Source organism: Paramormyrops kingsleyae, chromosome 16 (assembly GCF_048594095.1).
Source record: "Paramormyrops kingsleyae isolate MSU_618 chromosome 16, PKINGS_0.4, whole genome shotgun sequence".
In the NCBI taxonomy this organism is placed as follows: Eukaryota; Metazoa; Chordata; class Actinopteri; order Osteoglossiformes; family Mormyridae; genus Paramormyrops; species Paramormyrops kingsleyae.
Genome location: NC_132812.1, coordinates 7,330,710 through 7,355,892, shown reverse-complemented (window position 1 = coordinate 7,355,892; position 25,183 = coordinate 7,330,710). Strand labels below are relative to the sequence as shown.

Sequence of the window (25,183 nt, the reverse complement as noted above, 5' to 3'; positions counted from 1 at the left end):
GCAACTATTTAGCTAAACAATGCACACATAAAATGTCTAAAAGGACAATTAATACAGACAGGCTTGGGGAAAAAACATTCTACAAAAACTAAAAAAAAAAAACAATATCAAATTTTCATTCCAGCCAGACTGAAGACAGAATGAACTACCTAATATCCCACATCAGGACTATTTTTAATTTGCTAACTTTTGGTTAATAAGACATCTACATTTATTCAGTAGACTCTTTTTTTCATGGCGCCCTACATTTTTGAGAAAGTGGGGTCAGACAGTCCCCGGAGCAGCTGGGGGTTAAGGGTCTCGCTCAGGGGCCCAATGGTGACATCACTCTGCCAACCCTGGGATTTGACCGGTGACCTTCTGACAACACGGCGCAGCATCCTCACCCACTGAGCTACACACCGCCCTTCTAAACCAGATTTTAAAAGTTTATTTTGATAGTTTACTTTTTACTACATTAGAAATTTGTTACACATATGATAAAGCTGCCTGTGATTCATACTGCCCCACTCCACCTGCCCTCTGGACCCGGGTACCTGTGCTGTGGCAGTCCTCATCGTCAGGCCCCGCCCTGCCCTGCCCTCTGGACCCAGGTACCTGTGCTGTGGCAGTCCTCATCGTCGGGCCCCGCCCTGCCCTGCCCTCCGGAGCCGGGTACCTGTGCTGTGGCAGTCCTCATCGTCAGGCCCCGCCCTGCCCTGCCCTCTGGACCCAGGTACCTGTGCTATGGCAGTCCTCATCGTCAGGCCCCGCCCCGCCCTGCCCTCTGGACCCGGGTACCTGTGCTGTGGCAGTCCTCATCGTCAGGCCCCGCCCCGCCCTGCCCTCTGGACCCGGGTACCTGTGCTGTGGCAGTCCTCATCGTCAGGCCCCACCCTGCCCTGCCCTGCCCTCTGGAGCCGGGTACCTGTGCTGTGGCAGTCCTCATCGTCAGGCCCCGCCCTGCCCTGCCCTCTGGACCCAGGTACCTGTGCTGTGGCAGTCCTCATCGTCGGGCCCCGCCCTGCCCTGCCCTCCGGAGCCGGGTACCTGTGCTGTGGCAGTCCTCATCGTCAGGCCCCGCCCCGCCCTGCCCTGCCCTCTGGAGCCGGGTACCTGTGCTGTGGCAGTCCTCGCCGTCGGGCCCCAGGCGCCAGCCTGGGTAGCAGGAGCACTTGACGGTGGTCTTGTACTGCTCGCACACCTGGCTGCAGCGCAGGTGCCGGCCACAGTAATCCACCAGCTCACAGGTGCGGTTGTCCGGGCCCAGACGGAGGCCCAGTGGACAGGAGCAGGCCAGACCCCTCCCAGGGACCAGGAGGCACAGGTGGCTGCAGCCACCATTAGTGAGGGCGCACTCGTCTGGGGGGAAGCAAGGGAACAAGTCACTTCAACAGAGACAGGCCATCATGGCGTGGGGGGGGGGGAGATATTGTTTCTGAAGAAAAGGGGCATTTGAGGACAGGCTTCGGATGAATGCGAGGTGTCCTGCTCTGCATAGAGATGCAGCAAGAGGACAGGTTAGGGCGTCATGCCCCCCCGCCATCTCACATTTTATTATCCCTTTTGCTGTTCAGCAGCCGATTTTACCTGGAGTGGCGACGGGAATTTGTGATCGCTTTTCACTGGCGAGAAAACGTGGACACCAAGACAGCAGAGACGGGCCCCACAAACACATCATTTTACAACAACGTTTCAAGGAGGAGAAGCCCAGAAGCACTAAGAAACATCAAATCTGTTCACATGAGCTCTGACCTATCACCGCAGGCCTGGGAGTGACAGCTTCAGGGTTTTCCACAACACGGCATCTTACATTACGTAATCACGAGGTGCATTAAAAAGCATATGCAGGGAATCTGGAATCAATGTGCACGACTGATTAAGCACTGCAGTGACTTGCATGGCTGCTCATTAAACGTACGCGAATCCTTCTAGCAACACGCAGACGCCCTTCGGGACGTAGCCCCCATTCTGGAGCCAAACGGCAGTCATATCTCTCCAAAAAGTCACTGATGCTAACCGCCGATACCCAGCATGAATCATTTATACAAAAACCGCATAATAGATTTCTGCTAAGATGGAGAATGACTCAGCTTCTGGGAAAATCGCATTCAATTGTCAGAAGACCTCTGCCCCCCTACCCCCTCACCCCCAGTCATTTTGGGGGTTGGGGGACATGTGACTCACGGACCAGAACTCCTATCCCTCCTCCCCCCAAAATCCCTGGAGAGGCCACACCGGCTATGAGATCTACGCCACAAGTTCAAGAATAGCATCATAAAGAGTGTGAGTCCAAGACAGATCACATACGCTACAGTTACTTATTAATAATGAGGCGAGGACATTCAGCAGTTGTACACCGGAAGGTCTCTGGAGGGGTGCATCATTTTTAACTCCCAGGACCATCTCTGAACTTATCGTGTCGCACGGAAAAACGGAATAAAAAAGTAATAATAATGAGAGATACTCCCAAACAGTAAGAACATTCTAGGTCAGCCCCAATTATGCGGCAAACAGCAGGGCTCCTGAGTGCTCAGCTCTTATTTAAAGACAATCCAGGCCTTGACTGCAATGACACCACTTTTATCGTCAGGGTGTCCAAACACAATCTGCAAGTCTAATAAACCTGAGAGGACTGTTTTAGAAAAGAACCCCCCCCCCACCACCCTCAGCCCCCCTCCATTTGCCTTCCCTAACTTTAATAGAAAACTCCTCTCAATAGCACCTTGTGCTTATTAAAGTCGAGCTCTGTGAGATGAGAAAGCAAATCGGCTAAAATGACTGGACCGAGATCCTTTGGTTTCCCATTATTAAGACATTTCTTGCCGCAGTAAAGAGAAAGGATTGAATTTTCCTCCTGGACTGGCTCTGCTACCCGGCGATGTGTGATTAGGGTTCATCGAGGAATATTAACTGCATCAGGGATATGATCCAATTGGCTATAAGGCAGCTTCAGGTGAGGATTCTGCTTACAGTCTCCGGCTTGTTGTGGTCTGCGCTCCCTGATGCTGCCTGAGATTAACTTCTGTGTTTCCTGCACAATCCCCCATGACTCCCCCCCGCTAACAATGTCACACCACAGCATTCCAGAGTCACAGATCTGCCAGTGGAGGTACTGATTTTACAGATGAGATGTTTATTGAAGAAATCACACAACAGAAATCATGATAACTGTTTTAAGGATACAATATAATTTTTAAGCATTAAACCACTAATTATGGTGAAAAGAAAATCCTTTTATGTGCACATATCTTAGAAAATCTATCCCCAATTGTTATGTACTGTTTTGTAAAATGTAAATGAGAATAAACTATGGTTGTACTTCGTGATGTACAAAATCTGACAACTAATAAACACTACTTCTCAATGAAAGGGGCAAAAACATTTTAGAAACATTTTCAACATCATTGTGAGCGATGCTCATTATTTTCAAACTCTTCTGATAATTTGCTGTTTCTCTGCATGGTGCAGATTAATCAATCATAATTAGCCAGGCAGTCGGATCGAGTTAAAAATTGGCACAATCAGGGGTATTCAAGCAGATTCAGCCCTGCTGTGTGCTTTCTCTCTTTTTATTTTTTAATGTATGACAGAACAGTGATACATCAAGGATAGAGAAGCTGTAAAGTATCAAAAATGTCTGCTTTTTGAATCATGTGCCCGATCTGGTCTTTTGACATGTTATTGACATTTTTGTGAAATCATTCCAAACGTCTTGTAGGTACAGCAGATGCCGTGGACCTTTGTTTAATGGCATCAGCTTTCCACAAAACAACTTTTAATTCAGAGAGGTCTCTGATGGGGGAATAAAAAAGTTAGCGATGAGATGAAACTGGTTGCAAGTCAATGACTGAAAGAGAAGCCTGTGCAGTAACAGCGAGATTGGGGACACGACGTTTTGCAGAGGAATGAGGATTCCGCTAAGCTGCGCAACTCTGACTGACGTGTCTCTGATCATTAGAAGGGGTTTGGCAGAAGGAGATCTGGGCTAGACTGGAGGGTCAACCGATCCTTAAACGCACGTACATGCAAAACCGGAGCCCAGCTCATGTTAATGTGCTCCCTTTTTTCAGGGTTGAAGCTTTGGCTTTAACTTATTTGTAGAGACCTTTGTAGACACCATTAGGAGCAGATTCTCCTGTTAGCCGGTAATAGGCAGGAATGGTATGTACTTCCTTTCTCCTGCAAGGGGAATTTGAATTCATCTGAAAGGTTCCCACACATACGTAACCGCAGTGTGACAGCCAGCCAAGCCTCAAAAGTAATGAAGCACATGCATTATCATTACAAACTCACAGAAAAGTCTTATTTTCTGCAGACAGCTAGCTAAGATCTGAATCAACAGCCAGCCAGGTTACAAATATAACACAAAAAACCCCGAGATATTGATATTAGTGGGGCAAACCTGGTGTAGGATATGCAATAGTCTGGAATCTCCAGATTTAAACTCCCCACATCTACTGTATAACATTCCTCCTCAGTCACGTGTGGGATCACACAAACAGAATAGTTCCACGCTGAGAGTTTCTTTCTGCTACATGTGCAAATTTGCATATAATTACTTTCAAGGCATTATCCTTCAAACAAGGACTGAAGGAAAAAGGAAAACGGCTGAATTTGTGCACCATTATCTTCCTGACCCTAGTTTGTATTTGTTTATCATGAGTAAGGATTTTTCTGACCAGGCATGTTTCCTCGCCGGTGTTATCGCCAGTTTTGAATGGTCAGGGGACCAATGACATGTCTCATGGAACGGGGATATGCCCAGGTGGCTCGGAGCGGCTTGACATCATGAAACATAACAGGACGCAAACCTGTCCGGCTGGGATGCTTGCTGTTCCATCACATAAACCTGTTCAACCAGAAGGGGAATTTTGCAAGATGAAACGTAGATATTATTCCCAGCCTGCAAGATATGAGCGCTTAAATGTGTGCCAAAGAAAAATAACTGGGGAAAAAAAAAAAGATGATGCCTACATCATTACAGGAGTTTTTAAGGTATTACAAACATTAGCTCACACTATGGTTAGTAACTGTTTTATTTAAGATTTTACTTAGCTGCAAGTGAATTTCATTCTGAACTGCTACAAAAAGCTAAATGTTTTATATCATCAGCAGGGTGCATTAATCTTCTTGTTCAATAAATTCAAGTTCATGAAAATGACTACACAGCATAAGTCAGTAGCAATTACCCAGCCGCCTGCAAAACTCAATAAATGAAGTATTTATCGTGTCCTTACTGCATTACTGACATATACTGTAAACTGAAACCCACTTGACGCTAAAATGTTGCCATTCATCTCATTTGCACAGACAGGCCATTCCTCTTTTGTCCTCCTGGCCAATGGAAACACAATCTATCACAGACCGCTTCTCTGGTGTCACCAAACAAGGGGTACCCATAACCATTCAGACAATATGGGTACAGCGTTCTTTAGACTGCACTCGGATAAGAGCTTGCTTTCCTAGAAAATCTGACCAGAGCCATACCTCGGTATCTGAGCCGTGACATTGACTCGTTTCATGTTACCTAGGAAACGCTACTCCTGCTAATGGCCTGGGGGTGCTAGCGGCGATAAGTCGGAAGAGCCCATTGTTTACAAACAGAGGTCAGGAAATAAGCAGATGAAACATCATTTATTTATTAACACAATATCTTCAAGCCAATCAACAAAGTCTGGAAATGGAATGTGCTTTTAGTCAACACTGCAGATCCCATCTGTTTGACTGGTACCAAACCATGGACAGAGACTCCAGTATACCGTGCATGCCATGCCCCAGCTCCACCCATGATGTATCTTACCGCAGGAAGGCCCCTCGTCTGATTGGTCAGCGCAGTCACTCCTCCCATCGCAGATGCGCTCCGGTGGGAGACAGACGGAGGTGTCATTGGCACAGGGGTACTTGGGGGGCTTGCAGACGGACACCCCACAATCCTTCTCGTCCGATCGATCCTCGCAGTCCTGGTCGCCATCACATACCCAGTTCTTACTGATGCATTTGCCTGTGCGAGGGAGCAGGTGATGTTTATAAAGCCATTATATGATTGTTCTCCTACAATTCAAGCCAAAAATGAGTTTTTAAAAAAGGGCAGTAAGCTTAGGAGGTTCAGTACATGGAAGTATTGGATGTTATATGCAGGGGCAGGTTTGTTGGACCCCAAAATGCAACTTTCTGGCCAACAAGGGGCCTCATGCAAATATGTGGTTTGAGTGGTATTAAACACTGCCACTGGTAGGTTTCTGTTTTATAACGTTCATGATAAAGGGGTGTGGTGAACATACGCACATCAAAAAGTACTAACTGCATTCATTGTGTGTTACAGTGCTCTTCTGAAACACCTTCACTAACAGTCATCGTGGAAACGTTCAACTATTTTTAGATAATGCTCTGACTGCTGCAGGTTTCAACAGTAAGATTTGGCTTTAAAATGCTCCGTGGGTACAGATGCCCTCCGTATCGCTTCCTGACAGCCCCGGCTTTCCGCGCTGCCGCAGCAGAGGACCGGCGTGCACAGAGTGGTGCGATGCCATGACCGCTACGCTCGCCATTCGCCGTTGCCTGGGTGATGCTGCACGTCGCACCACTGCCTGCCGCGTACGGACCAATCGCGTTGAGGCCCTATTTTCGTCTCATCCGGATCTGTTTGCAGCGTACGTTCCACAAACTCTGCACCGTGCAAAACATACAGGCAACTTCAATGTACAAATGTATCGTCAATATAGGCATATTACTGGGTTTAGGAGAAATAGTGACAATTGTAGCGTCCACTTTGCCAGGTGCTGAATCAGATGCATCATGAAGGTCAAGCTGTCTTTTATTACATATGGCAATACAGGTGCCATAAAATTAGTCTTGTGACCTTTCAACATAATCATCTGCATAATCATCTTGAACTGACTTTGAACTGACAGCAAGGGGGCGTATTACCTAGCCAAACACAGATAACACATGTAGACGAGGTCTTACGGTTTAGGCTGCCAATTTTGTTTTATGGATTAATACTAATAATAATAATAAGAGAGAAAAAGCAATCAAAAATCCTAACAAAAACAAAAGTGGTGCTATGGAGCCCTAATAAATCAACCCTCCAGAAACCCATATACAGACGCTCCTCTACTTACGAACTTTCAACTTACGAACTTTCAGATATACGAACAAAGAGGTGTTCATTGGGCTCCAATTTCCTGTGCGCAACATCAATTTTTTTTTTCTGCGTGCCAATTCCAGGTAGTATGACTCCGGCCGCACAGTGGCGTAGCGTGCGTACTCCCAGCATCCTAGTTCTTTGTATTTGCATATATACCCTTAAAATGATGTTGAATAATGAACATTTCAAGTTACAAACGGCCGTTCGGAAAGTGTCTCATTCGTAAGTAGAGGAGCGTCTGTATTTCTTTCCCATACCTGCTGATCCAGTGTAGGATTGTAGCGGACCTACAGTCAGCATCTCATTCCGCATTTAATTTAGCTTTCATGGATGAATATTATTATACTATCTATCTATCGATCGAGCAATTGATCTTGACTGATCAGTCAATGTCAATGTTATCAGAACTGCAAGGTCACAGACAAAAAAAAAAAAAAGTTTTATTTTTCTAAATCTAGGCCTGCAGGATTACAAATTCTTCAAATTGTTCTGAAACCGGCTCATTCAATTAGAATTTAATCTGAAGCAAATGATCTGAGCATAAAAATGCAGAGGAGAGAGTTATTCCCAGAGCTCCCTCCGCATCCATGGGAAACACATTCACTTTATTTGAGGACAAAGAAAACAAAGACATGGGGTCTGGAGCATCTTAACCTCACCGTTCGAAGTCACTCCAGTACGAATAGGTCATTTCCTCTTTGTGAATACAAATCTATTCCAGAAAAATCTAGGTAGAACAACCCACCTACTACTCTTGGGCCATTTTAAATGGAACACGCTGAAGGAATTTTGCACATTACCACACCTGAGGCTCTGCAGTAAGTTTGGCATTTCCAAAAAGTGGAAAAAGTGTTGTGCAGCATGAAGTGCCTGTAATTAGCAAGCAAATATATGGTGGGGGGGTCTTTATACAAATAAAGAGGGGTGTGGGGGGGGTGATCTCCCGGCCAGGCCCAAGCCAGAAACCAGATTGCCGGCATTTCTGGAGAACGATGAGAAGTCCCGTCTCTCACAGGACGAGAATAATTACAGAACACAGGAGAATCACGGCGCCGTTACAGGAGCGCAGTTATCGGCCCACAACAATAGAGGGGATAATTAAGCATGCTGAGACCAGAATGTAAACAGTACCGTCCCGAATTAGTAGACACACCGATGTTCGCCATCAAAGGAAGCACACCTGCAGTGACTCGATTATCTTTTCATGAATGTAGCCTCTGCGTCTAACGGGTTTTGTTTGTTTTTTGTATGCCTATGTGCTACAGGCAACGTTGCCATTGTCTGCCAGTCATAAGAACGACCACCGAGGGGACAATAACGCCCTGCATAATGTGGGACAAGCACATTTAAATCAACGCTATCAGAGCAGTGCCGGAGGTCCACGTTAAACCCTAAATCCAGTGCAATCAATCCTTAACTATGTTTCACAGGAGTTTGTTTGCTTGTTATTATTAAACTGATTTACATTATTCTGCTTTAATGGAAATATGTTTGAAAAGGTTACACGTGGATCTTTGGTAATATGGCAAATTAAGACTAATAAGCAGTTGGTGTTCTCTTAAGCAATAAGAAGACTGTGTACCTAAGAGCTTTATTAAGTAAGACTCACAAGGTAAAATTCAGCAGAGTGGAATAAATTCAATCCCAGACAGAACTAGGGGTGAATTATTGCACAAAATAACTAAACCACACAATATAAACAAACTTCCCCTTTAAGCTGATCGCTGTCACTCTCTTAGATCTATTCTTCTTTGTGCATTCACAGTACAGAACTGTCTACAGCACTTTAACGTATAGGTGCTTTATTTACATGACTACTAAACAGGCCAAAGCCATGGACTGAACAATACCCAGGAAAATAATCACAAATAAGCCCCGGAAACAGTGTTCTGATTTTCCAGTATGTTATACATATGACAGGACTTTTTGTGCCATAAATGCAGAATTACCTATGATCGACTTTTGCTTACAGCCAGGCGGGCGATACGTTTCGCATAGTGCCATGATATGCCGTATGCATTACATTCCGATCCGACCTGTGAATTTTGAAAAACAATGAACCACCTTTACACCTTTTCTGAGTCGCACACAAATGTGTTTCATTCAGCTTTAATGGGTTTTGCAATTTCTGACTATTTCATAATGATTATTATTTTGTGCAACAGAGTAACAGAACAAAAACGGTCTCCTCTGTGAAGGGCAACAAGCAAAATAATGGTGGTGAATCAGCGCAACTGGAAGCCGAACCGTCCCCTAGTCTGACCAGAAGTGATGGATGGGCTTGAGATCAATCAAGCCTGAAATTCCTTCCCTGCATTTGTGTTTCAGATCCACAATAAAGCATCTGCATTAGTCCTGAACGGGTCATTCCGCTTGAATACCTGGCGAGGGCTCAGAGGCAGCTGTCAGAGATTCCTGCACTTGTACAACGGAAGAAAACAAAACAAGCACCCTCGCTTGCAGAAATAGCCCCAGATTGCCCATTGCTTTTCCTTCCCCTATTTTAAAGGGAATATAATGAAAATTGCAGTTGGGAATCCTCCTGGACTTCCAATTTGCCCGGAAACATTGATTGCAATCCAAAGTGGAACAAAAGGCACCGTAAAAAGAGAAAGGCCCCAGCAACATGAAAGCTCTCCCATTCCACATCAGTGCTGGCCAACGAAGGTCCTTGACTATGAGTCGCTCGAATGTTGTCAACACCCATTACCTTCCAGCTCTCATCTTCTCAATGCCAGCCGGGAATCAGTACAGTAGACTTTCATTAAGATCACTGGAGATAAGGTCATGGATACTCAGTCCTCTGCCCTTCTGTCCAATTATTTCCGCTCACTTATCTCAGTTTCTTCTTAAGTATTGAGGGGGAGGGGTGTAATTTTTGTGTGACACATGATAAACTAACCAGTCAACACCCTTTGCTCCAATGCCCTCAAAAGATCATAAATCGCTGTAAAGATTCTGGGTTATTCTTGAAAGAGTCCTGATGACTCACAAGTACAATCTATCTTCCCTCTCATGCCTCATAACCTGGGCCCGTGATTCGAATATCTGCCTGTGTTTGGAGAATGAAATTTCCCCTTGTGTCCAGATGTTTGCAGATGTGTGCATTTACCCCCCCCCCCCCAATCACACTGATCATTATTGCCTGTGATCAGTATGATAAGCATGCACAAACAAATACATTTGTGAAGAAATACTTTTAAAACTCACTGCCTAGATGCCTGTCATATATAAACCATTTATAGCCATGTGTTTGTTTGTTGTTTATTTGTTTTTATTCGGCACCAGAATTGCTGCATGATTTATCTTCCCAGCAATGATGATGATGATTGCTATTGGCAAAGCACCACAGGTCCCCTAACCTGCTGGACGTTTTAACGGAAGTGATTCCGGTTACAATGGCAGGGCTCCGTCCGGGACTGGCGCCAGCCGTGTTATGACCGTGAGCCCGTATCGTTAGCTGCTACACGTCCAGCTGGCTGGGGCCACCTTCCAGACCGTGTCCATGAAAAAGCCTCTTTCTTACCAATGTCTCTCTCAGTAAAAGCAGTACCTGACTAACGTAAATAATCCATTCCACAAACCTATTGTCTAAGTCAAATTTTACGGAAGTTGGATTCATCTTCACGTACCATTGTTACCTTAAAGGAAAAACAGTAAAAGAATACTAGTAATACATGAAGAACATACATTAAACAAATGAAAAGTACAAACAAACTTATAGGTGGATATTTTTTGCTTAAGTTCAGATTTACTTAATTTGGTTTTACGCAAGCCTACAGCTGTAGGTACATTTCAGTATATCAATATGTAGCACCTACTGTATAATACTATATTACTATATAATACTATATTACTATATAATAATATATTACGAAGAATGAGAAATATCATTTTAGCGTCATTAGAGCATAACAAATCCACGCATATACAACCAAACAAAACACAACTGTCTCACAATATCAGCAACAAAAAAAATGCATTATGAAGAACAATAAACACCAAATCAGAGCCCAACAGCCTTCAGCAATGCTGCCGTTCAGATATGGATGCAGCCAGGGGACGTGTGCGTCTGCTCCGGGGAGGCGTCGATGCGGCTGGAGCGTGCTGGCGCGTCCCTCGGCTTATTTTATGGTAAATGCTCCATTTTTATGAGACGCGTTCGGTGGCGCAGATCAATACGGGCTCCAGCGGGACACCTCCTGCGGCACACCTGATCCTGAACTCACGTGGGTAATCAGAAAATCGCCGCCCCCCCCCCACCCCCCCGCCCCCTGGTTTCAATTACAGCGTGAGCCAAACACACTCGGTGCTATTTCGGGAGGTGTGTGAAGCGGCGTAAATTGATCCAATTTGATATAATAAATACAGTTTGCCGGGAGGCAGCGGTGGGCTCGCTCCACGTTGCCGCTGGAAGGCACCGGAGCTGGGAGTTTGGAGTAGCCTGTGTGAACATGTTATGGAAGGGGAGCCAAATGTAGGGCAAACATGGTGCATTCCAGACCCCGATGATGCAAACAGATTAACTCAGCCCACAAATACATTTCTTTTGAAATTCACTCACTGGTCACTTTATTAGGCAGACCTGGCTAGTGCTGGACTGGACTCCCTTTTTCCTACAGAACCTCCCTAATCCTTTGTGGCATAGATTCAACAAGATGCCTTTTTGGTCCATGTTTGTCAGCCGCACCTTCATGATGCGAATCTCCCGTTCCACCACATCCCATAGGTGGATTGAGATCTGGTGACTGTGAAGGCCAGTGAACCCACTGTCAAGATCCAGAAACCAGTCTGAGATTATATGAGCTTTGTGACATGGCACATTTAGTAGCCATTAGAAGTTGGGTACACTGTGGTCATAAAAGGATTGACATGGTCAGTGACAATTCTCAGGTAGGCTGTAGCATTTAAACGATGCTCAATTGCTACTAAGGGGCCCCAAATGTGCCAAGAAAATATCCCCCACACCATTACCCCACCAGCAGCAGCCTGAATTGTTGAGTCAGGATAGCCCCATGCGTTCATGTTGTAAATTCTGACCCATCCATCTGAATTTCACAGTAGAACCTGAGACTCATCTGACCAGGAAACATTTTTCCAATGTTCCATCGTCCAATTTTGGTGAGCCTGTGCCCACTGTAGCCTCGGCATCCTCCTCTTAGCTGACAGGAGTAACACCCAATGTTCTGCTGCCGAAGCCCACCTGCTCCGAGGTTCGACATGTTGTGCATTCACATGTTGTTCTGTATTACCCATTACCACAAAGCTTTGCAGAAGGTGGGCAGGTCAGCGCAGCGCATCACCAAGACTAGGCTGCCAACCATTGAGGAAGGCAGAAGATCCTCTCCAACCATTGCCAGCCCAGTCACAGCCTTTTCAGTCGGTACAGGAGCATCAAGACCCAAACCAGCAGCCTCAGGGACGGTTTTTATCTCCTCTCCACTCATCACCTTTACACACAGCGGTTACCCCATACCCCTGGTGCTGCTCACACATACTTTTACATTGCACAGCACAGCAATACAGCACTAATCACTTTTTGAATCATATCTTCCATTCATACATGCATTTATATATATATATATATATACACACATACATACATACACACGTACATATGTACATATAATTTAAAATTTTTCACGTCATCCTGTTTTCGTTACTGTGCAAAAGTTGAGGTGTCTCTGAACCTAAGAATTTCATTACTGATAATGATACTGCATTGTTACCAGTGTATGACAATAAATCTGCATAAACTTCTGCATTATCTTGGTTGTATCGAGTGCATATTTTAAATACTGTTGCCTTTCTATCAGCTTGAACCAGTCTAAGGTGAGTTTCCCGAAGCCTTCTTAACGGTACGTCATTCGGAAGTTCTATCTTCTTACATAGAACTTACATATGACGTAGCGATAAGGAAGCTTTGGGAAAATCACTCCTGGCCATTATCTGACCTCTGCCATCAACAAGGCATTTTCAGTGAACCGCCAAGTGGATGTTTCTGCTTTTTCAGGCCATTCTCTGTAAACTCTAGAGATGGTTGTGTGTGAGAATCCCAGTAAATCAGCAGTTTCTGAAATACTCATACCAGTCCATCTGGCAGCAACAATCATGCCACGTTCAAAGTCACTTATATTCACCTTTCTTCCCCATTCTGGTGTTTGATGTGAACATTAACTAAAGCTCATGACCTGTACCTGCATGATTTTATACATTGTGCTGCTGACATATGACTAGCTGATTAGATATTTGCTTCAACAAGCACTTGAACAGGTGTACCTCACGATGTCACCAGTGAGTGTATATACACACTGATGAGCCAAAACATTATGACCACCCCCCATGTGAAGCAAATAATGTTGAATGTCAAGCATCTGTGGGATGTGCTTGACCAACAAAACCAATCCATGGCTATTCATACGCAGCAGGACTCGGTGTACTGTGTGTCATGACACATTACTCCCATACTTATCATCAAATGTATCTGCTATTTGTGCCAGAGTAGCCCTTCTGTTGGTTTGTACCACATGGGACAAACCACATGTACCTCGTTCACATCTCATGTCTTGGTTGCTCAGTCGGCAGTTCATAGTTTTTCCCTCCTCAGACCGCTCTCAGTAGGTGCTCACCAAGGCTGACCCCAAAGGCCATGCAGATTCAGAGATGCTCTGTCTGGCCATAATCATTCGGCCTTTGTTAAAGTTACTCAGATCTTTACTCCTACCCATTTCTTCTATACTCAACATGTCAACTACAAGTACCGAATGTTAGCTTACCATCGAATACATTCCAGACCTTGGCATGCACCATTTTTATGAGATAATTAAAATTATTCATTTTACATGGGGGTGATCATAATGTTTTGGCTCATCGGACTATATTTAAATCCACAAGTATTATGCGTTTCCTCTGTGAAGTTAAACATTTGGTTTGGTTAAGGACTAAATTATTGTAAAATCCATTCACCTTCCAACTGCATACTGAGTATACGGTCACAGTGACGCCAGCTGCAGTCCACAATGGCCCCAGCACAGGGGAACACCATGCAGAGGATGGCAGTCCGGTGTGGGGCACACACAGGCACGCAAACCCTCACACAGCATGGCCAGTGATAAGCACCACAATTCCATTAGAGCAAAATTGCACAGAAGAGCACAGAGGCTGCACAGTCCCCAGCAGGAAGGATGAGCTGTCAGAAGCACGCTGGCACTGCAAACTGCGGCTACACACCTGACGCTTGGCAGGTGAACTTGGCCTTGGGGTCGCAAACCTTCTTGATGTCCTCACAGGCAAACTCGTCGCTTCCGTCCTCGCAGTCCTTGTCGCCGTCGCAACGCCAACGTTCGGGGATGCAGGTGTAGTCGCTACCGCACTGGAACTCCTCTACACCACAGTCGCTGCGAGGAGGTGGGGCTTAGGGAGAAAGAGAGACCCCCCTCAAGACCGGTCATATGCAGACCTCCATCATCAGCACAAACCCCCCCCCCCCCCAATGCTGGTAACATGGCAACCTCCAGTATCAGCAAACTGTTATTTCTTTTTGGGTTGGTTACTGACAGTGCTGCTCTTCATCTTCAGTTAACGATCGCTGAATTGATGCACCTTCATTTTCCGTAAGGGAAGTAAAGACTAGAACAGCTGATTATTACATGGTTCACATCCAGAGCTGCCCATGTGCTTTAGTTCTAACTACCCTACTAAATAAGGTAATGCAAACTACACATCTTAATGGTTGGACATCAATGGTCATGCATCCATGAAAGGCCTGTAAAGCTACCCTTGCAATAATATTACTGTCACCATACACAGACAAAACTCCAGAATAGCTTGCAAAACTTATTCAGAACTTACTAATGGGCCAGATAATGGTTAAATATCAATAGAAAGTGTGATGATGTCTAGCTAATTACTCAGCACTTTCCAAGACTCCTTAACCAGAATAGCAACTGGGAAACTTAGATATGCATGCAACTTTGGACAAAAAATGTGCAAAAACTGAAAATAATAACCCAAATAATGAAATCCCAGTGGACTCACTGCTGTTTCACTGTAGCGGAAAGCTGAATGAAGCTTAATAAAGAATCGGGTGGACTTGGGCAGCCTGTGAGCACTGGTTTCACTTAATCGCTATGATAATAACGCTAATGCTAAGGAGACTGACAAAGGGGTGACGTGTCCCATCACTGTCTGGCCAACCACAGTGCATTTCTCTGTAAGGCCTAAGCTGACACCTAAAAGCTGTCACTCCCACCCGGGAGGCTGATTAGTCACGTGACAACAAACAGAGAGGTTTCATACAAGCGAGGCCAGTATTTCCTTATGTGCTTGACAAGCCTGAGAATAAAACATTCACCCTGAAACCAAAAAGAGAGAGGATGCTACCTAACGTCGGCTCTAAATTAGCATAATACATCCCCAGCTCTCAGAGATCGGCTCATTTAATATCCCCCGGTCTGACACTGCCAACCTGCCTAGAATACATACACATTACAATCTAAAACATACGATGATTCAATTTCCTGCTTTGTCTTCACACATCCTTCTAGAGACTCCCAGGCCTGAGCCAACGCACCTCTACTGGGTCGGCCTCTTGAGACCACGGAAGTCTGGGAAGTGGTTTGAGAGGAAGCTTTTGATAAATAGCTTCCTCATTTTCCTGACAAGCTACTGGGCTGTAAGCATTCTGAGCGCCCATATCTGCCCCGCTGGATAATTATAGCAGATTAAAGAATCCAAATCCAGAGGATGCTTTACTAAAAACAGATAGAGCAGATTAATTCGACATGAAGTGAGGACATACTAAACCTAATTAAGGTCCCTAAAAAGCAATACCAGCATATTCTTGCCCATATATTTTACAACTGCTTATACTAGTCCAGGCTGTTGTAGGCTGGGGGGCACTATCCCAGGCAACAGAGGGCACAAGGCTGCAGTACACCAATCCATCACCGAGCACATATACACACACCATATTCTATGGGCAATTCAGAGACATCAATTAGCAGCATGTGTTGGAAGAAACCAGAGTACACAGGGAGGACATGCAAAATGCACACAGAGAGCAGAACCCCCGAATACACAGCTGATACAATATGAATGAAACTGTTTGTTGTTACTGTTAGGAAATATTCACAAATGGTACATAAGCAACACACCAGCACCCCCACAGGTGGAATTTTCATCGCTGAAGTCTCCGCAGTCGTTATCACCATCACAGGCCCAGTGGTTCGGGATGCAGCGTCCACTGGCGCACTGGAACTGTGCATTGGAGCAGGAGTGCAAGCAGCCCACCTCGTCACTGCCATCACCGCAGTCATTATCTGGATGCAAAGAGGAAGGCTAGGATCAGGGGGAACTCCACACTGCCTACAGGGGTAAGGGGGGAACCCCACTCTGTGTGCAGAGGGTTAGGGGAGAACCCCACTCTGTGTGCAGAGAGACAGTGGGGAATGCCGCTCTGTGTGCAGAAGGTTAGGGAACAACCTTGCTCTCCCTGCAGAGGGTTAGGGGAGAAGCCTGCTCTGTGTGCAGAGAGACAGGGGGAACCCCACTCTGTGTGCAGAGGGTTAGGGGGGAACCCCGGTCTGTGTGCAGAGGGTTAGGGGGGAACCCCGGTCTGTGTGCAGAGGGTTGGGGGGAACCCCGTCTGTGTGCAGAAGGTTAGGGGGGAACCCCGCTCTGTGTGCAGAAGGTTAGGGGGGAACCCCGCTCTGTGTGCAGAAGGTTAGGGGGGAACCCCGCTCTGTGTGCAGAAGGTTAGGGGGGAACCCCGCTCTGTGTGCAGAAGGTTAGGGGGGAACCCCGCTCTGTGTGCAGAGGGTTGGGGGGGAACCCCGCTCTGTGTGCAGAGGGTTGGGGGGGAACCCCACTCTGTGTGCAGAGGGTTGGGGGGAGCCCCACTCTGTGAGCCCCCCTGCCCGGCTAAGTCAGCACCTCTGCAGGAGATGACAGCCAAGACAGCCACCTATGTCCAAATGGTTGCGGATATATTGACTAAGGCTGCATGTGGCGCTAGTGTCCTACAAGGGACTTCTTGAATTTGCAACGTTTCTCTAGCCACAGCCGCCCCTGATGGTGCTCCTCAAATGATCGCCCGATGCTCTGGTAACCGGCTGGCTCCATGGACAACAAATAATGCTCCTCGCGCTGCCTGTTGAAGACTGTATCATTGGCCAGGAACACAACCTCCCAGCGGGGAAGAAAAGCTGCATTATGGCAAGCAGACGGTCCCCTGGGAGAGCAGCATATCACATTTCATTACGTCTGCCTTCTAGTACAGCTGAGTGGTGCCAGGTCATGGTGGCAGAATGTGCCCCAGCCCATTACGGAGCGGCTAGAAGCTTTTACTCTGAGAATCAGCCACTCAGGGGAGGCTCCCTTGTGCTGTCACCCTGCACTGTGAAGCGACGCAGTGAGGGAAGGCTGGGCAGACCACAACACCCTCCTGGAGCTGCCTGGATGCTCCACAGTCATTACACAGCATAATAATCAGCATGCGCACAACAAGCCTGGCAAAGGCGTCCAACCATTCAGCTCCTTTCTCACCATTTTTTTATTGATGCAAGATGTTCCTGACCCTCACAGGGATCCCCAGCCTAGCGTACGTATTTGATGTCTTCTCAGCATACGTCACAGTCTTAAAAACCATATGTCAATGTTTTGTTTTTTTTCGCCTGCCAAGCCGATACGCTATGTATTCCTGGCACGCCTATCACCAAAAGGCCGTCCAGATGCACACCACTGATTAACACACCGAAAATTACTGGGATCTCGCTGTACCGCGGTTTGAATATGGGTGAATCGAGGCCCAGCTTGTTTGCATTCGCACAATAAGAGGATTGCTGGCCTAGGACTCGGGCCATCCCTACATCAATCACACATGTATTGCAGCCACATTCTTGGCTTCATACACACACTAAATGATGTAGTGTTTGTGGACCCCTCCCCCCCTCCCCACCCGACAGAACAGAAGCAGCGAGGAAGGCCGCCGATGCTATATCTCTCCATTTAAACATCTGAATGCGATAAATGCAGTGGTGCATGTGCTCGGCGAGATATATAATCAGCATCTGCAAATGAACAGAGCGCGGAAACTCACCCGAATCACAATGCCACTTGGCACTGACACACCTCCCATTGGCGCAGGCAAACTGGACGAGGGGCTCGCAGGTGGGGAAGGCTAATGGAAAGTTCCAGAAACAAAATCACGTTTTACAATTTATTTGTAAAGACATTCAAATGCTTTTAAAAATCACGTCTCTTTAATTGTTTTAAACAAACAAACAAAAACAGACCAGTTTCATGGAAAGCAATGAATAAGCCCACCAGAGGATTTCATCAAACTAAGAGACTGAAATGTGTTTTGTATTTACTTCAACAATCCTGGATTCAACACTCTTACATATGACATATAAACATTTCAATTTCCAAGTGAGGCTACAATAGCAAACCTTTTTTATTGGTTAAAACAAGGTCGTTTCAAAGTGCAGGGACTCAATATATCACAAATGGTCAAAAACCAGAAGGTGAAATCTTTATTATTTTCAGTATTGGGATGAGTACATCTGCTCTCCCCTTCATCTAAAAGGCACAGAAACACACATCAACGAAAAAGTATAAATACAAGGTTATCCAGCATCGCACGGAAGTTGCTTTAGTTTTGGTAAATTATACAGCCCTACAAGAAAAAAAAAAATGATAAACGATCCAAGACCCTGGGTTAATGAACACTCCTGCAAGTCACGGAATTATATTTATTTATTGGAATTCATTGCTAGACCACTGTGAATCTAATTAAAGCCCAGGCAAATAACTTCAGGTGAAACTTAATCACAGCGGAGTTGCGGTGGCACGCTTTCACATGTAGGGCTTTCCGGCTCTTCAGCCTTTCTCCGGACCGCTACAGCCACAGGACCGCCTCGCAGCGGACACCCCCTCTCTTCCATCCACGGGATTAAGGATGTCATTGATGCTGACAAGTGAACAAGACGAAAAATGAATGGGTACCCTAATTAAGCGGCATCTGTCAGATAATTCTTCTTGCAAGGTGGGAGGACTGGACACAGAGCAAAGGCCCGTCTCAGTGAGTACAGCTTACCAGAGGAACACGTTTACACATACGCATCTAGTCCGTTTGTCCCTCTAATAATTATATCCATTCTTTGCTGTCACTTTCTGAGACCATTAATTTGCGCCCCACTTTATACGGTGGAGGTTACCGTTTTAACAAGCCTGACTCCGGAAATCTGAACCCGCCTCCATAAAACACGCAAATTAACCTATCCATAAAAGCTAACCGTGCGCTCGCCGCATTTTTCAGCCGGGAAGTGGCCTCATAATTCATGTGGCAGTTAAGCAAAAACACGGAGTGACTTTGGAGTACAGTGCACGCGAGCCCATTAACTTCACATACCGCGCGCCTGCTTACCGGTGTCACCCGGGAACGAACCCGTAAAAAGCCATGGGATATGAGTACATTTATATCCCAGCTTTGGGCTGGCACACTTCGCACGCCTTCCAGAGGCAGCATCCCTGTCGTCCTTCTGGAAGAGTGTTAAAAATACAAACGCGGGTACGGGAAGCATAGCGCCCCGCGGTCATCGGAGGTGAGCGGAAGCCGACGCGCTTCTGCTGGAATCCGGCTCCGGGCTCGAGGCGGCGCCCACCGCGCGCCACGCGCGAGAGGCTGATGTGACGGGGAAAAGGGGGAAAATAAAACAAAAAAGAGGGAGAAGAACATGTCAGGGTTGCTAACTCCCATGCATTTGGCGTGACACGCAAGAAATCTTCCGGCAAATCAATTTTATTCCGTTATAGATTTAAAATTAACTAGACCTTGGGTAGTTTGCAAACCCTACAGATTATGTACAAAGTAATATAAGTGGTGCATACATGTAAATGCGTATGCAAACTCACGCCAGCCACCTGACCAAAGCTGGTCAGGTTTCTCGTAGTTGAATATTATTTAGAGAATCGGAGCGTAAAGTTTAATTATACAGTAGTTGTTTGTGTCTGTACCGGAGCGATCTGCGATGCACACCGGCCGTAACCGAGACGCTTGGACGCCATCACCGGACCGGCACGGAGCTATTCACTGCTCCTCCCCTGCCGCTATTTATCTTATTTATTCACTCGTATATACTTTTCTTTGTAATGCACCAGGGCTCTCTTACAATGGAGCGTGGTGTAATTCACGCCGTTGCAGCTGCCCCTCTGCCTCTTTCTTGAAGTATACAAAGTGCACTCTGCATAAAATACGACCATGAAAACACGCATCTGAATCTGAAATAGGGGTAGTAAAGCCAAATAAAAGACAGGCAAATTAGCCACTAAGGCCAATGAACGTTCAGCCAAGATGTGCCAGGAAAAATATTTGGCTGGGCCATGACTAAGCTTACGGGAAATGCGGAACAGGGGATGCTTACACAGCCGGGATGTAGGCTGCCAAAAGGCAACAGAAACGAGTGTGTCTCAGGCGACTATACCACAGCATCCTAGAGACATGGGGGGAGGCCTGCCAATGGCTTAAAGGCCAAAACGAAGGAAGCTGTAAAGCTATGGAATGAAGCCGCAGTGCTCTGCAGCGCCTTAAGGATCCGGCAGGCCGGACCGCTGTAGAAGGCAAGGAAAAGTCCACCAAATGCGCAAATTAAGCCTTTTTAATACCAGTATGTCAGCTCCAGGACAGCAGGAGCCATACCCAGTAACCCCTCCCTTCGTCTAAAGAAATTACAGAGTGAATAATTAGGTCATGAGGAATCTTTCTCTGAAGTTACAATACAGGTCACGTTGTATTTGGGGAAGAAAAATCCCTGTCTCTGTTAGTGAGATGGGTCAAGACAAAAGCTTTATTCCCACTAAGTGCAAATATGAAGGCCCCTGTCCATCAATTTAATTTATTTAGCAGTTACTTTTATCCTAGACGGTATACAGTTCCAGGACCAACTGGGAGTTAGGGGCCTTGCCAAAGGACCCAATGATGAAATCATTCTGCTGACTCAGGGATTTGAACCAGCGACCTTCCGATCACAGCCAGTGTCCCCCAGTGCCCCCAACTGCTTATCCTGTTTTGTGTACGTATAATATATAACGTCCATGTGTCATATGAGAGACAGTTCAGCTGATGCAATCAGGAATGTATAGGTGGAGTTCGTGTCTGTCCCCCAGGCCCCTGGGTCTGCCCGGGTGTCTCTGGCAAACCGCGACGTCGGTCAAGTTATGCTTCGCTGCGCTCGGAGGCGCCCTCGGGAGGCGGGCAGCGGAGCGTGAGGGGGGTGAGCAAACGTTGGTTTGCAGCAGCCGGTCTGGCTGTTTGTCCTTCAGCGTTAGCCTCTTGTGGCATAAAAACACAGGCTTTGAGAAGACCAAAGGGCCACACGTGCTACACACCAGGTCTGGCCTTGGCTTATAATGAGCAGAGCATAGGAATCCTTACTCATAAGACCAGTGGGGCATATGAGGATATCTTTCCAACAAACTAAAAATGTTTTATTTGCTCAAATGGAGCAAAAGGGGCCTGGTACACCCTTTATATCCAGAAAGCAACATTTAAAGAAAGAAATATATTTATCTTGGTGCAACCGGGCTTTGAAAGTATTGCCTCAACACAGAGTTTCTTCCAATCCAGTAAGTAAAACCTGCCGCAAATTACTCATTGTAGTCTGTTCGGCAGCTCTCGAGACAGGCGACGCCTTCCACTGTTTTCCTTGACCTCCTCCCCACCGCCATCCCCGAGAAGCAGAAGACGAACACTTATCCCAGTGAAAAATAAGAGCTTCCATGCAACACCTTTTTTTTTTCCTGGACCGACTGCTTGCATTTCAAAGGAAGAAAAAGTACAGCTGGAAAGTGCTTTTAAAAACGCCACTTGGCTGTGGACACTGCTGGTTCCGCTAGACGGACATGAAAATGCACGACGCTTTTGAGGTCTGGTCAAAGCAGCCATCACCGCTGTGGACCCAGACATCCTCGTAAACATCACCTTCCAAACACCACCTGCAACCATTTTACCGGGTTCCTCTAAAGGGTGAAGTCAGCGGGATGTGGTCACTTTCCAGACATTTTTTTTCCCAGCCAGAAGCGAACTTTTATTTTTTTTTATTGCCTACTGGCCTATCATGCCTGGAGGAGAGGATTGTGCTGTTAGACTGAGAACAAGCCTGTAGTTTTACCCCCCCCCTGAACTTTCTCTGCATTGCATATTCCTGCACATGTAAATGTGGGATTACAGCATTTTAATCGCACGCCCCCGTGCCCCCTCCGCCCTGGTGCTCCAGGGCTGCAAACAGGTGGCTGCTGTCAGCACTCACTGCATGAGGACGTCTCGTCGGAGCGGTCCCCGCAATCGTCATCCCGATCGCAGCGCCAGGACTCCGGGATACAGCGGCCATTGTGACAGGAGAACTGATCCGCTTGGCATGTCTGAGCTAAAAACGGAAGAAGAAAAGGTTTATTCGAGTGATTTCATTGTCACGGGATTAGGGCACCCGTTGAGTCTGTTTTTGGAGGCTGGTTGGCCTTTTAATGGTCTGTGGGTTTTTGAAAGTGTCTAACATCTTAAAGTTTTAATACACTCACTTAGCTAATGTGCTTTTCCAGCAACAGAAGGACAAAATAGACCAGGGGTATTACAGCCTCAGCAGTATGTTAATGTTTGTCTACAGTAGGTGCGTATGAGCGTTTATACGAGCTTTATTTCTGGGATTAAGCATAAGAGAGAGCTTTCAAAATATAAATAGAAAATATAGATACTCCTAGTAGCACATTAGTGAATGTGGTTATGCCTCAAACGAGGTTTTGGGGACAAACCACAAGTGACTGCTGTATGTAGTCATGCCACTAATGGCGGGCTTACGAGGACCACGACAGGGGTGATGAAACAGAAAATGCGGCGATGCAACACGGCCCTATTGTGAATCGGCTACGCGACGGGCCCATCTGGATGGGATTTCAGCGGAACTCAGGAAGTATGAACTCTATCTCCGGTGACCCGGCCGTTTCATCTTCGGCTTGGCGCCGCAGGAAGCTGCCGTAGACCCGCGGATGTTTTGATGTCCCTGTCGATTTCTTTCTGGACGCGGGAGGAACTTAGGTTTTCTGTCAGTGTATGACAAGCAGATAAATCAAGACATGTTTAACAAAGACACCGATATATAATGAGAGAATGGAGGCCGGTGTCTACATAGGAGCGACACGGGACGGTGGTACAGTACGAGGGCCATATTCTACATAGGAGCGACACGGAACTGTGGTACGAGGGCCATATTCTACATAGGAGCGACACGGGACGGTGGTACGAGGGCCATATTCTACATAGGAGCGACACGGGACGGTGGTACGAGGGCCATATTCTACATAGGAGAGACACGGGACTGTGGTACGAGGGCCATATTCTACATAGGAGAGACACGGGACGGTGGTACGAGGGCCATATTCTACATAGGAGCGACACGGGACGGTGGTACGAGGGCCATATTTTACATAGGAGCGACATGGGACGGTGGTACGAGGGCCATATTCTACATAGGAGCGACACGGGACGGTGGTACGAGGGCCATATTCTCAGGTGGCACCAGTTAACGGCAGGCCGACTCATAATCCCAACAACCTCCGTCTGTGTCTCAGTAACAGGTGCATCTGTGGTGAAGTGATGTGACCGAAACATGATTTTAATCCGTCTTTCAAGTTCCGGCTCTGCATTTCAAAGCGTATAGTAAAATCGGCGTTAAATTACACAGCTGAATAAACTGTAAAGTACTGTCTCCAACTTGCCTAGACTGAAAAACATCAAAACAAAACTAAAAACAAAATTATATTCCTAATGTTAATTTTCTCAGTATCCTGGGGGGTAATTCCTATAATCACTTATTTTCTGTGAGCAATCACAACGAAAAATAATTGCAATGGTAATTACAACTGGACCAAAATCTGTCTGGCTATATAAAGAGTTGGAATTCTCCTGGGAAGAATCTGGAATATAGTTTCTAACTAACTAGACAAACTTTCCTTTCTGGTACTGTAGAATCATACACACATCCCTTTCAAACATGACTAATATGGGATTATGATGGGTCTAGAACCTACAGTATCCACCAATTCCACAATTAGCGTGGGATGCTAGTCCAACACAGAGCACACACACGCCCACAAGAGTTGTGTAATATCTTCTACAAAACAAATAGAGCATATGTGTCTTGGGATGGAGACAGCACTGGGGTTATGATACCCATATATCAGAATGAATGTCTCGAAAGCCTAACATTTAGAATAATCAGGGAAATGCACAAAGTACATATTTGGATTCATATCCATTCTTGAAGCATGGTCCTGGCAATTTCTTTTTTTTTACACCTCACGAGATGTAAAACACACCAGCAAGCTGTGACAAACGCCGTACGACTCTCTCAGACACAAGCAATAAATCAGAGCAAGCAGCACCTAGCAGGAGGAGGGCCAGCCAGACTGCCTAAGACTTTCCATGTATTATCACTTTCTGAAGCAGGCCGTGAAGTATTTCAGCTCAGCTGAGGGAAAACAGCTGTGATCAAACACCAAGACTTTTAAAGTTATTTAAGTCATAACTCATCAGAAGACACAAAACATCCACACTGTCCTGCCTTGTATGTGTGTGTGTGTGAGTGTATATTTTATAAAACACATTATTACAGTGTGTGTGGCACAGTGGCTCAGAACTCTGGTCTAACACCTCCAGCTCAAGGGTTCGAATCCCATCTGTGTTTGGAATATATATATATATCATGAGGACCAAAAACCATTTTTTCGGGGAAACTCAATTTTCTAAAAATCTGAGACTATAATCAAAAAACTAAAAAAGGTTAGGGGCAGGGGTTAAGGTCATCATAGGTGGGATTAGGGTTTTGCCCATAGAAATAAATGGATGGTCCCCACAATGATGTGAATACAAACGTGCGTGTGTGTCTGGTTTTTGTATGCTTTTCACATGTCACACTGGTGTCCTCCTGCAGTCCCTCACATGCAGTTAGATTACATTTATTTATTTCACATAAGATTTTAGCCAAAGCAACGTACATATTT

At 46.1% G+C, this 25,183-nt stretch overlaps 1 protein-coding gene across 9 annotated transcripts in view; it reads right to left on the bottom strand.

The window, feature by feature from the left end:
- LOC111846094 (low-density lipoprotein receptor-related protein 1B) overlaps window positions 1-25,183 on the bottom strand; it is a 342,141-nt gene that overhangs the window by 157,317 nt on the left and 159,641 nt on the right. For 8 of the 9 annotated variants that reach the window (XR_011983157.1, XM_072700926.1, XM_072700933.1 and 5 more), the window contains 6 exons: window positions 22,438-22,554; window positions 18,228-18,308; window positions 16,285-16,449; window positions 14,360-14,542; window positions 5,783-5,983; window positions 1,096-1,341 (listed from right to left, as the gene is read on the bottom strand). Coding sequence is in view for 8 of the 9 variants with exons in the window: in XM_072700926.1 (XP_072557027.1) it covers window positions 1,096-1,341; window positions 5,783-5,983; window positions 14,360-14,542; window positions 16,285-16,449; window positions 18,228-18,308; window positions 22,438-22,554 (993 nt within the window). In the remaining variant the exon portion in view is untranslated. The remainder of the gene's footprint in view (window positions 1-1,095; window positions 1,342-5,782; window positions 5,984-14,359; window positions 14,543-16,284; window positions 16,450-18,227; window positions 18,309-22,437; window positions 22,555-25,183) is intronic. The other variant, XM_072700931.1, reaches the window with a different exon arrangement.